Below are 13,098 nucleotides of genomic sequence, written 5' to 3'. Positions count from 1 at the left end.
TTTTTTCATTCTGTTATGCATTTTTATCCTGAATTTACTTTTATTTCTTCATCCTGAAATATGATATATAATTACATAAAATATTTATTAAAAATTAAAAAATTTTGTAAAGGTTAGGCAGAGGCAAAATGGGTAGACGGGGGAATAGGATACCACAAAAATTTTATTAAAAAAATTAGTTTTTTACAATGTTTTTCAAACATTTCGAAATCACTTCTGTAAATATAACCGAGTATTATTTTAAATTTTGTTCTTTCTGTTCTCAAAACATTTTGTTTTTGTAAACAAAATCGTATGAAATCAATTTGATTTTTTTTTCATCTCAATTTACAAGAAAAGAACTATCAAGCAAATTACCTAAGATGTGTTTCAATAATCAACTTGAAAATATTTATAATTAAAACTGACTTAAATCTTTTACTTTGAAGTTAATAATAAATAGTGATTAACAAATAAAAGTTAACAACTTAAAGCAGGTAGTTAAAAGTTTTCCAAAAATCAAAGTCTTAGTCGAAAAATGTTAATGACTTATGTTTTATAATTGAAACTATTATATAGAAAATTGTTTTTCTTCCTTTGCATCCAATATTTTTGTGAAATGGAATTTTTCGTTAGGTAAATTACTTATAAGAAAATTAAATTTAATCAAATTTATTTAATTTCTAGAAATTTTTATTTTTTGTCTGTTTTAGGGTGTACTCCATTTTGTCCGCAAAAAATGAAAAGTGTTTAGTTAACGGCAGCTGAAAATTTTTGATAATCACTTTGAATATTTATTTGAATTCTTATTATTTAAAGGAAGGGTGATATGATGAAAAACTTAATTTTAACAAAAGAAACTCATCGTTTGACGGTAGATCAACGTATATTTTATGAAACAAATGGTTATTTGGTAATACCGCAATTGATATCACATGATGTATTGGAAAAATGTACACAAAGATTTGATGACATTGTGGATGGAAAAGTCGATCGTGGTATGATGACAGTAATGCGTGATGTAATTGATCGAAAATCAGTCAATAAAATTCAAGATATTAATCATGATTCGATATTTCGTTCTTATATTGAGAATAAAAAACTTTTAGATACCGTTGAAATATTTACTGGCCCTAATATTATTGCAATGCACAGTATGCTAATTGCAAAACCTCCTGATTCTGGACTTGATAGCAGCAGGTTTTTTTTAAATTTATTTTCAGAAAATAATTATGATTATTTACTAGGGTGGTTCATTTGGAACGACTATTTTTTTCACTCCCACTTCATAATGTTGTAAGCATTGAATAAAATATTCCCTGCAAGTTTCAACCCTTAATTTTAATTTTAAGTACTTTACATTTGGTTTTGAAGTTTTTCCATTTAAAGTACATAGGAAAGTTAGGATTTTTTTTGTAAATTCTCTATACCCCAGTCATATTTCAAGTTATCGGGTCGTAGTTTGCGGCATTTTGGAGGCAACTTAATACTCTTCAAAAGTCTCTATATTAATTTTGCTGAGAATCTAATTGCTTTGTCTTTATTGGTTCTGAAAATAATTTTTTTAATGATAATTTGGATTTTTAGTTGATATTAACTAAATAACAAAATTTACAGTAAAAATATAGATAACGTTTTTTAGGAAATTTGATTCTCTACAAAAAAGATCCTTCAAGTTAAGCTGCTCAAGTTCGTTGTTAACGTGATACAGGGATTTTATTGATGTTGTAAATAAAATATTTGTCAAAACTTTTTCCAAAGTTTATAAAATTTAATCCTTCGTATTTCCATTAATGGGTTAAATTAATAAAAAAAAATTATTTACTGATTTGAAATTTAAACTAAAAGGCATTCGGTCGAATTTTTTAAAAAATATTATAATTATAGAATTAATAAAATCCCTACATCACTCGAGTGAAGAATTTGAGCCACAAATAAAAGGACCTTTTTTTGTAAGGAATCAAATTTCCGAAAAAATCGTTATCTGAATTTTTACCGTAAATTTGGTTACTTAATCAATATCAGCTAAGAACCCAAATTATCATTAAAAAAATTATTTTCGGAACAAGTACAGAAAAAACAATTAGAGTCTCAGTAAAATTACTATGGAGACTTTTGAATAGTATTAAATTGCTTACAAAATGCCGCGAACGGTGATCCGATAACTTAAAATGCGGCTGAGCAATATAAAGAATGGAAAAAAAGTAATCCTAACTTTTTTATGTATTTTAAACGGGAAATCTTCAAAATTGTAACAGGGAATTTTAAATTTTCCGCGCTCAGTTACTATGATTTTCTATCATGCGCACGGTCGATATAATCTATTGCTGCCCCAGGGTTATCTGGGGTAGAGTGCGACTGTCGTCCCGAGCGGAAATCGTAGGGGCTTGTCTGTCAGTCCCACTTAGTGATAAGTAGGTGTGTCAAAGTTTCCGGAAGTTACCGAATTCGGTCGAGTGGGTGCACAATGATAAGTAAAGAGAGAACGCAGGCCGAGCCGAGACACACAACCGGACGAGACACCCGAAGGTTAAGACGCTCAGCCAAGACAGGTGAACGAGAGATACGAGTAAAACTAGAGGATACGAGAAGAGAGAGCATAAGACGAGACAAGGAAAACCGGACGCGACGAACGTGACGACAACCAAAGAACCTGAGGAAACGGTGAAACAAGGAGGAAAACACACCGAGAAAAGAATCAGGTATTAATTAAATTAATTATTTTAGGCCGAAGCCAGAATATTAATTTAATATAATAAATACGTAGTCGTTCGTCGGGGCAATCTGCGTCTAGGCCCGTATTTAATAATTAGTTATATAGTCTATTAATAAAAATTAATCCAGACGGTTGTCTAACCGGATCCAGGCCCAATTGCCGGGTCCAGTGCGTCGCTTTATGATTCCAGGCCGTTGCCTGAATTATATACGTTGTAGAAATTTCTAGGCCGATTGTGAATGACCCAAGCCAGAAATTTTCATGTTCTAGTCCGCGTTGTGATAAATTAAGTAATAAATAAAATAATTAAATTAACAAAATTAATAATTTATAATTAAAATTAGTTAAAAATTTCGAGAACAAAATAAAAAATATACTCAGAGAAAAATTAAAATTGTAAAACAAGAACTCGAGTGAGGCGAATGTCGAGTAAAGAAAACGGAGATGAGATTTTACTGACTAAAACTTAAAATATTGTGTCTCGTGAAGTCGGATCAGTATTATATTAAAGAATTAATATTAGTCGCCGGAAAGGAGTTAAATTAAAATTAATTAATTAATAATAATAATAATAATTCTCCTTCAAAAATTAATTAATTTATTTATTAAGTGCGTGGCGGGAACGGCCATTTTAAAATCAGTGTGTGTGAATAAAAGTCCAGGGGACTCGAGTGCGCGTGTGTGTGTAGAAAATGATTTTAAAATTAATAGTATAATTAATAAATAATTCGGGAGGTAACCGATAATTTTAATTTGTAAGTCCAAAGGTAGTTGGCAATGATTTTAATCGAGCGAGTGTGTGTGCGATGCCAAGGTAGTGGCTAATTAGTTTTAAGTCGCCAAAGGTAATTGGTAGAATTTTATATGGTCAAAAGTTATAAGGTCTAAAGGTTATATGGTCAAAAGGTAGAAAAATTATAAGGTCTAATAGTTATAAGGTATAAAAGTTATAAGGTATAAAGTTATAAGGTATAAAAGTTATAAGGTATAAAAGTTATAAGGTATAAAGGTCAAAGGTCTACAAGATTTATAAAATAAATAAAAGTGAATATTGTGATAATAAATAAATCTAAGTTATTTATAAAATTATCCTTCCTCCTCTTACAATTAAAATTTACACCGATCCTGAGTATTAAGAACCGGTTCTGGAAGACCGTTTAATCATTCCAGTGGCGCCCTTAAAAAGGTAAATTAAGATCGACCAGAGTAACAGCATAGCCCTGTTATAAAATCAAATGTAAAATACTTCAAATTAAAATTAAGGGTTGAAATTTCCAGGGAATTTTTGTTTCAATGCTACAACAACATTTTGATGTGGGAGTGACAAAAAAAAATAGTCATTCCAAACCACCCTATTATTTATGTTCTGCCTGTTATTAAATAAATGAGTTTAATTTTTTAAAAATATTCAATGAATTTCGTTAAAAATTAATTTTTTTTAGACATCCACCTCATCAAGATTTATATTATTTTCCATTTCGACCAGCAGACTCAATAGTCGCTGCATGGACGGCTATAGAACCTTGTGATACTTCAAATGGTTGTCTTTTTGTAGCACCTGGATCCCATATTCCTCGAAAACTGTATCCACATACTTACCCAAAAAATAATAATGCAATTAACAAATTTTATCATGGTATTTATGTAAGAGTTGATCAAATTAATTGCTTTAAATTATTAAATATACGGATCATTCCACCAAATAAAGTTATTTTGATTTTACACACTTTCTCACCTATTATTGATAGCCTGGAATATATGTGTGTTAAAAATGTATCAACATCCTCAAAAAAGTTAAAAATTAAAGTTTCTTGATCATAGAGAGTCTACGTTTTATAATTTTGTTCAAACAAAAAATATGCACATCGTGTAAATTACATATCTTGTAGGAAAAAGTCTCAGTTTTTAGAAAAAAATATCAAATTCGATGTTTCAAGCGCCGCACAGTCATAAAAATCGTTTTTTCTATTTTAATCGAATTTTAAAGGGTCGTTTGTAACTTAAAATAAAAAATGGATATTTTTATTAAAAAGCTGAGAATTTTTTTCTACCAATAACTGTTATGTGTTCATTTTTTAAAAAAATTTTTCTGCTTAAAAAAAATTAATGAAAAAGTTGAAAACAAAAATTTTGTAAATATTCAAAAAATCATAGCTTCGAAACAGCTTCATATTAAGGGCTTAAATTTTCAGAAATTTTTTTTTTAATATATAGACCGGTTCCACAGATTTTGAACCAAATCGACGAGGGTCGCACCGTAAAAATAACTTTGGTGGAATGACCCATACATATGTATTTATTTTTACTTCAAATAGGGTTAATATTTTTGAATGACAGGATTTACCAGAATCTACAAGATGGATTGATTTGGAAATGGAACCCGGTGATACCGTATTTTTTCATCCGTTATTAATTCATGGTTCAGGTGTTAATAAATCAAATCGCACGCGAAAAGCTATATCCTGTCATTACGCATCTGCTGAATGTCAATATATTGACGTAAGTAACATTAATTGAAAATAGATTTAAAATGAAATTAAAGACATAAGTAAAAATATTAATTTAAAATAATTAAATAATATAAAATAATTTCGATAGTTTTTTTTCGAACCCTCTCTGAAAATTTTACTTATGCCGATAAATAATTTTAGTAAAAATTTCAGTCTTTTACTTTAACGTTTAGCGGTCTATCAATCAATTATAAGTTTCCTTATTAACAAAGTAAAATTTTATTCTAATTTATTGGTCAATAATTCATTTAAATTAATAAATTATCTACAAAAAATTTTACTGACCAGAGTTTGTTAGTTTATTATTTTGTTACGTAGAGTCCTAAAGTTTGTTCCGTACGAAAATTAGGGTTTAATTACGTTTAGAAACTAAGCCATCGCTTGTAAAAAAAAAAAAAAAAACTTGAGGTCAATTTTAAAAGATGTTTTATGCTCTATAAAATCATTTTATAATATTTCATTTTGTTATCAATGGTTCAAAAGTTATTGGCTTTTAAATTTATTTAGGTACGTAAAAAATTATTTTAAAATATATGTTAAAGTTAAGCTATTGATTATAGAAATTAAAACTTTTATTGTAATTTTTAAAGATATTTTATACTTTACAAAATAGATCAATAAGTAAATATATCAAAATGTTATAGGATTTTTTTTGTAGGTCATTTCATTTCCTACAAATTATCTCTTATCGAGTTTCCGAAATTTTTAAAAGTTTTTTCGTTATTTGCGTTTAAAAGTAAGTAAATAAAATCGACTAGAATACGATTTCTTGGAACGAATTGACATTTAAATGCAAATAACTAAAGGGCTTTCAAGAATTTAGAAAACTTTGTAGAAAATAAGTTGTAGAAAGTGAAGTAATCTACAAAAAAGGCCCTATAACATTTTAAGACAAGTCTGATAGTTTCACCGAAAAAGTCAAATAACACTAAAATTTACTACGAATTCAACTTTGGCCTCGAATAACTTTTGAAAAATTAAATTTATCGAACAATAATAAGAGACTTTCGTGTAGAGCGCTCAATTTTCACAAAAATGATTCATTTACTTTTTTCGATACACTGATTCTCTGGTGAGCCATAAAATTACAAACTTTAAAACAAATTTTTCCCATGTTTATTTAAATGGAAATCGAAAGTTGCGATGAGGCGGTTGTTAATTTTAATATTGAGAGCTCAAACTTTGACAGTATTTTTTTTTCGTCATGTCAAACAATATTTTCCGTATAATAAAAAAAAAAAAGTCAATTTTTTTTAATCAGTCTAATATATACCACTTACTTCAGTATTAAAAACCTTATGAAAATTTTTTTTATGAATAATATAAAATATTATATGATAGTAAAGTTGGCGGACATCTGACTATTTCTAAAATTTAAAAATAATAAAATAAAATTTTTTTAGCAAAAAAATTAAAAAATGGACTTTTAGAAAATTTTAAAGTCAATAATGCAGTTTTTTTTATTTTATCAATTTGATTGTTTAATTTTTTTATATGTAATTTAAAAATTGTCTTATGTCTGCTATATTTACACTCATAAATATTGTTAGTGTTTAGTTCTTCTTCTGTGATCATTTAATACAAAGCTTGACAAACTGCATTCTATAATAAATTTTTGTCGTTACTGTCATTCACTTACCGTAACTTTATCATGTCTATTTTGTAAGCTTTTATAAGTATACAAATACAATATTGTTTTACAAATAAAAGCTTTATAAAAATATTACTTACAAGACAACCTTCAACATTATATTTATTCTTTAAAAAATAAAATAGAGCAGTCTCTATTTTTTGACCCATTTAAATAGATTTATCAATTTTTTTGTTTGTAGGTACGAGGGACTGTTCAAGAACCCATTCGTAATGAAGTGATAGAGTTGGTACGAAAACGATATCCAGGTGCGAACATTGACTACGATGAAATTTGGCGCATCAAATCTTCGATAGTTCGTGGAATTCGCTCTTCCCTCTAAAGAAATATAAAAAAAAAAAAAAAAAAAAAAAAAAAAAAAAAAAAAAAAAAAAACGAAGCAAACGATTGAAAGTATTTGTTTATCATAATTATTGACATTAAAAAAAATAGTGTAAAATAAAAATTTATATTTTCTAACGGACTCGGAAAATCATGAAATAAACCCCAATTAAATAGTCTAAATGTGCGAAAAAATTTTTATTTTTATTTTCAATTAAATTCAATTTCAAACCAAAATTAAACTTTAAAACGTAATCAGTTTTAGCTCATGAAATTAAGCTTTAAAATTAAAGTTAGTTCGAGTTTGATTTAAATCCGAATTAACCTCGGATGTAACTTTTGTTTTAAAGCTCTTGATTTAATAATTTAAAATCAGTTTATTTTCACTTTTGTAAACTGAAATCAAACTGATTCGACAATAGTTTTATTTTAGATTTCTTCACACATTTATAAGCTCTTATTTGAGTTTAAAACTTGTTAATTTAAGTAAATTAAAATTTTATTCCTTAACTCAAATTCGGCCAACTTAAGACGATTTAAAATATTCATTAGGGATTGTTATGATGCTGAAAGTAGCAAACATTCAATAATTTTAAAACTTTCATGAACGAGTCATTTGTAATTATAATAAATTTATAAAAAAAAAAAAAAACATTACAAAAAGTTCTTCGGATACATTTTTAATAACTTTTTTCTATCAGTATTTAAGGTAGGTAAAATTACATGCAGGACATCTACTTTGATATCATACTTCAATTACATAAAATTCTCGTCAAAAGCCAATTTGCGAGTGAACTACCTAAATTTTTTCGTTTAAAAAAAAATAAAATTTTTAATGTCTGCTACTTGCATCATCAAGGATTATTTATGTTAAATGGTGGGTACAGTGCTCCCTCTCTATAATTCCCAACTCGGGGCTAAAATTCTAAGAATTCCTTCTTAAAGAGGGACCCCACTTTTTCTTAAGAGTACTAAACAGAGAAATGCGCGCGCAGTCATTCTGAACGTACACAAATATATCTTATATATAATTTAGTGAGAGTAGGGGAACACATTCCCCTCAAAATGAGGGTAAATAGAAACATAGCGAGGGGAATTATAGAGAGGGAACACTGTAATCATCAAGAGGATAAAGATAATTATAGGATAAATAATGAAAGTGTAGAAAAAGATGTAATGACGTCCTTGTCGTCGTTATTATTGTTATTATGAGTAATTGATATCAAATGACGTTCATTATTTTGATTATTAACACTATTGCTTGGTAATATTGTTATATAACAATGTTTTGAATCTGGATCTTTGTATGTGTTTTCGTGTCTTACACTAGCACTTGATGTACGACATACAGCTAAACATATTTGAAAACGATCAAGATTTCGTAAACGTAATTTAACAACGTCCTCTATTTTACGTGTCTTCTGCACATCATGACGCCCAGATAAACCATGATAATCTTTTTTTGTTCTTCTCTGTAACATTTAAATTATCATAAATATTTTTCTCTTATATACATTTATTTATGAGAGGTAAAAGACCTTAAACTCGATCATTACCATTAAGCACTCACTATAACTGATTGATGCGTTTTTATAAGAAAAATTTTCAAGTAAAAAAACTATCATTGATAAAGAAACATTTTTGGATCTAAATATATTAGAATATGACATATCAAAGTATTTTATAATTTATTATTATTTCAAATTACGTGACTGTTTTTAAAATTGCGCTCAGCCAGCCATTTTTTACTTTAACATTCATTCGTTAGATTCGATTCTTCAATAATTATTATAATTATATTTTTCTATATATATAGGGGAAGGGTGGGTAAAATGGGCCCCCAAAAGTTTTGAATACCTTGAATGATTTGGGGACGAAATGGGTCCTCAAATGCTTAGTAGCCCATTTTGCCCCCACCCCTCCCCTGTATATTTAAAAAAAATTGTAGTAATAATAATGGTGATAGTAGAGATAATATGGTAATAATAATGGCAATAATAATAGAAATAATAATAATAATATGGTTGGGTGATACACGCTGAAAAAAAGTGGTAATACTTCCCTCTTAACGAAGTAACTATTCCCATCCTAAAATTTAATGATTCTCATTCTTTCATATTAACTTTTCCTATCAGAGATGGTAAGCATTCTTATCTAGATGGTAGCTATTACTATGGTAGATGGTAACCATTCTTATTCGTGATGATAATCATTACTATCTTAGAAGGCAAAATTGAAAATTTTTCAGGCATAAGAAATATTACTATCTAGATGGTAACTATTACTATCGGCAATATTAATTATTACTACACGAGAAATGAATGGTTAACATAAAAGCATGATAATGATTATGACACACAGATGGTAATCATTCCTTATTACAAGATGGTCTTAGTTAGCATTTTTTTTTCAGCGTGTATAAATATACCTAACGAAAAAATTAGTGGACCTTAATGGACCTAACGGAGACTTATCGATTTAGATTATTTTCGTTGCGAAATTCTGGAAATGAGGTGCTAAAATTGTGTAGGTGATATTGTTTTTGAGCGAGTATAGGGCAATGTGTTGATCAAGTAATGGTACATCACAACTTTCAGTAAGCGAATATGGGTCCACTCAACGTCTTTATTTAAAAAAATTAATAATAATTAATTACCAAAGCTATTCTTAAAATTTAAATTTAATTTTAATATTTAAAACTACAAAAAATATCTAGAAAAAAAAAATAATTGTTTATTTCATTCAACAGTTTATATTGAGTGATTTAATCTCACTTCAATGAAAAGTGAGCGGGTAATATAATGGGTCTTTTACCTTACAATAACTAATAATAAAATAATATATATATTTACTTTTGCTGGATGTAAACAACATGAAACACAATATTCATAAACAGCGCAGCATCCTTGAGGATTACAAGTTTCACAGCTGTAACGTTCACGTTTAATTAATGATTTATTACCATTGTCGGATATTTTTTCTTGATCATTTTTACAACAGCCTGTTGATAAAAGTTCTTGTCGTTTACAAACAAACCCACGTTCATCGACTATCAATGATTTACCCTATTGAAAATGATAATAATTATAATTGTATGTTTAAATAACTTTGTTTATTTTTAATATTAATAAAAATTATTTTATTAGATAGAGATAAAATAAATAATTTTTTTTTAATTTCTTTTCATGGAACGTATGACATAACACTCAAGACTGAAACAAAGAGCGATTGTGATATCCCGGCTGCAAGGTCTATCGAGATGGGCCACCCCAATTGTTAAATAAACAATACAAATGACTAAGGCGACCGTGAGGCCAAGACATCGTCACCAGCAACGGGATGTTTATATTCTTGTTTCGCTCGTCAATGAGAGAAGACTATCAAGTTTATATAATTCAGAATGCATACATAAGTATTCAGTTCTAAATAATAAAAAATATCAAATAAATGTTCAAACGGCTTATTTACAAAAATCAGTATCCGAAATTTTCGGAAATAAGTTATAATATTGTATACATTTATACAAAAATAAATCAACTAGGTAAATATATTTTTTAAAGTATTAGAAATAAAATATTGATATACTGGCTAAAGTATGATTTTATGTACTGACTTTATATGTAATATCAATAAGATAAAAATAATTTCTTGGGGACTGATACATATTATTCTAGTTAAATAATTTTGTACATTCAATATAAAAATTTTTTTAATTAGATTCATACATTATAAAAAAATTAAAGTTTGAAATATTAGAATAATTTAAATTTTGAAATTAATATTTGTATTCAAATATTGATATAAGATTCAAGTCTCAATTACTGGCATTTCATTGAATTTAATTATTAATTTGACTTTATTTGATATCTTTAAAAGTTATGAAAGTTTTTATTTAAATATAAATGCTTTGGAGCATTCAATACTCTAAAAAATGTGTTTATATATAATATACTAGATTAGAATAATAATTCTATCTTATTAAGTGTAAAAAACAATGGATTAGTTTTGCACGCCTCGGACGCGATAGCGAAAGGTTGTGTTCTACTTTTTTTTTTAATTTTATTTTTAAAATTTGTATAGTATTACAATAAATATACCTTTATTTTTTACAATAACATATCTATTACATTATTTTTTTTGATGATTAAAATTTGTAATATTCGAATAATTCAAATTACGAAATTAACGTTTGTATTGATTATTAAATATTGATACAAGATAAAAGACTCAATTATTTACATTAGATTAAACTTAAATATTTACTTGACTTCATCATGTTTTAAAGTTATAGATATTTTTATTTTATTATTTAATTATGTAAAATCTCAGGGAATTCACTTTTAGTTTATAATTTAATATATTTGACCGACAAAAAAAAAATCTGTCTATCGGTTGACCCTGTGGGCCAGCCCTAAAACTTGCCGCTCAAGGAGCTCTAAAACATTGTTGTGAATACATTTTGGAGCTCGAAAATACTTCTGTATGCCATTATTTTCAAAAAAAAAAAAAAAAAAAAACGTTTTTTAGCATTTCTTTCTCTTACGATATCTCACGAACAAATGAACCGATTTTGATGGTTGAGGCGGCAATCGACGCGTTTTAATTAATTTTAAATCCGATTAGAGTTTGTCCCTGTTTAGTTCAGTTGTTTAAAAGATATTTGCAAGAAACCGTTTTCACCATTTTTTTCTCCCGCGAAATTCATTAGTAAAAAAATTATCAAGAGAGTACACAAACACACACACACAATTTGTAAAAATTGTGAAATGCAGACAACGTAAATAAATAAACAAAAATTTTTTATTATAAATTTAAGTTTTACCTGAACAGAATTACGGCAATTTTTTGTAACATTATCAGTATCATTGGTATTAACGAGTGGTTGATTATTAGAATCAATAATACCGTCATCAGAAGCAACAATAAGTGGCCATGGAATATTTTTACCTGATGTATCATCATCTAAATCATCATCAAGTGGAACATCATCATTGTCAACAATCATATTATCATCATCATCAAATTGTACTTTTGATACTCCCATTTTCTAATAAAATGTTTATTGTAAATATATTTTAATAAATAAAGTATTGGTTAATTACAATAAAACTTACATCATGAGATAATAATGATATTGCACAGTAAGTTAATGAAAGACCAAAAATTAAAGCAAGTACTATCCTACGACGAAGAAGACGTACTATACTTCCACAAGTTATTAGCATACTTACATTAATGTCAATTATTTTTTTTATTGTTTAAAACAAAAAATTTATATATATAAATGTGTAAAAAGAAATAAATTATAATTATTAAATAAATGCAAATTTAAAAAATGCATCACGAGAAGTGTGTGCACTCATTTTTATTGTTTTTTTATTACGACTATTGTTTGTACTTAAAAAATATTTATTATTAACTTCAATTGTACTTTTTATATTCTTTGATGATAACATTTAGATAATTAATCATTTATTTTTAATTTGAGTATGACAGAATCAGTGACAATTTTTATTTGAGGTTAAGTTTTATTTTTATTGATTATTTTTTATTGGTTGATGTAATCGCCAATGAAAATAAGAGCGCGAATAAAATTATAATTTAAATTTGAAAAATTAATAGAGAAGTCGCATGATTTTTTTTATCACAAATTTATTTATATATAAAAGAACAATTTTTTAAGAATTAATTTTAATCATTTTTTTATTTGAACTCAAAATTTTCATTTTTTTATAAGTTAATTATGAAAAATAAATTAATTTTGATGCAAAAAAAAACAACTTATGATTGGTTATGACGTCAATATATCTGTAGGAGCTGAGAACCAATGAAAATTACGCTATTCTCTTGTATTTTCAATATTAAGGACTTCTGTATCCAGGTCACCTGTCATAACAAATTAGCAAAACCAGCTAAGAAAA

General features: G+C 27.0%; 2 protein-coding genes across 3 annotated transcripts in view; one reads left to right on the top strand and one right to left on the bottom strand.

Annotated features, from left to right (window-relative positions):
- The window catches only part of LOC103568478 (phytanoyl-CoA dioxygenase, peroxisomal), a 42,778-nt gene extending 31,985 nt beyond the window's left edge, over positions 1 to 10,793 (top strand). Inside the window, exons 2-6 of one of the 2 annotated variants that reach the window (XM_014441104.2) lie at positions 693 to 1,179; positions 4,138 to 4,339; positions 5,033 to 5,194; positions 7,038 to 7,104; positions 10,389 to 10,793. In XM_014441104.2, the coding sequence (XP_014296590.1) occupies positions 809 to 1,179; positions 4,138 to 4,339; positions 5,033 to 5,194; positions 7,038 to 7,104; positions 10,389 to 10,393 (807 nt within the window). In that variant the 5' untranslated portion in view covers positions 693 to 808 and the 3' untranslated portion in view covers positions 10,394 to 10,793. Of the gene's footprint in view, positions 1 to 692; positions 1,180 to 4,137; positions 4,340 to 5,032; positions 5,195 to 7,037; positions 7,202 to 10,388 lie in introns of those variants that run through there. The other variant, XM_014441103.2, reaches the window with a different exon arrangement.
- LOC103568476 (SREBP regulating gene protein) lies at positions 7,579 to 12,703 on the bottom strand. Its single transcript, XM_008545359.3, has 4 exons — positions 12,292 to 12,703; positions 12,000 to 12,224; positions 10,030 to 10,242; positions 7,579 to 8,649 (listed from the first exon to the last, which is right to left on the bottom strand). Exons 1-4 carry the CDS (start codon positions 12,400 to 12,402, stop codon positions 8,317 to 8,319), a joined length of 882 nt encoding a protein of 293 aa, XP_008543581.1. The 5' UTR covers positions 12,403 to 12,703; the 3' UTR covers positions 7,579 to 8,316.
- Positions 12,704 to 13,098: the final 395 nt, after the last annotated feature.

The sequence above is a fragment of the Microplitis demolitor genome, chromosome 2 (genome assembly GCF_026212275.2).
Source record: "Microplitis demolitor isolate Queensland-Clemson2020A chromosome 2, iyMicDemo2.1a, whole genome shotgun sequence".
NCBI classification, from domain to species: Eukaryota; Metazoa; Arthropoda; class Insecta; order Hymenoptera; family Braconidae; genus Microplitis; species Microplitis demolitor.
This window is presented reverse-complemented; position numbering and strand designations above follow the sequence as displayed.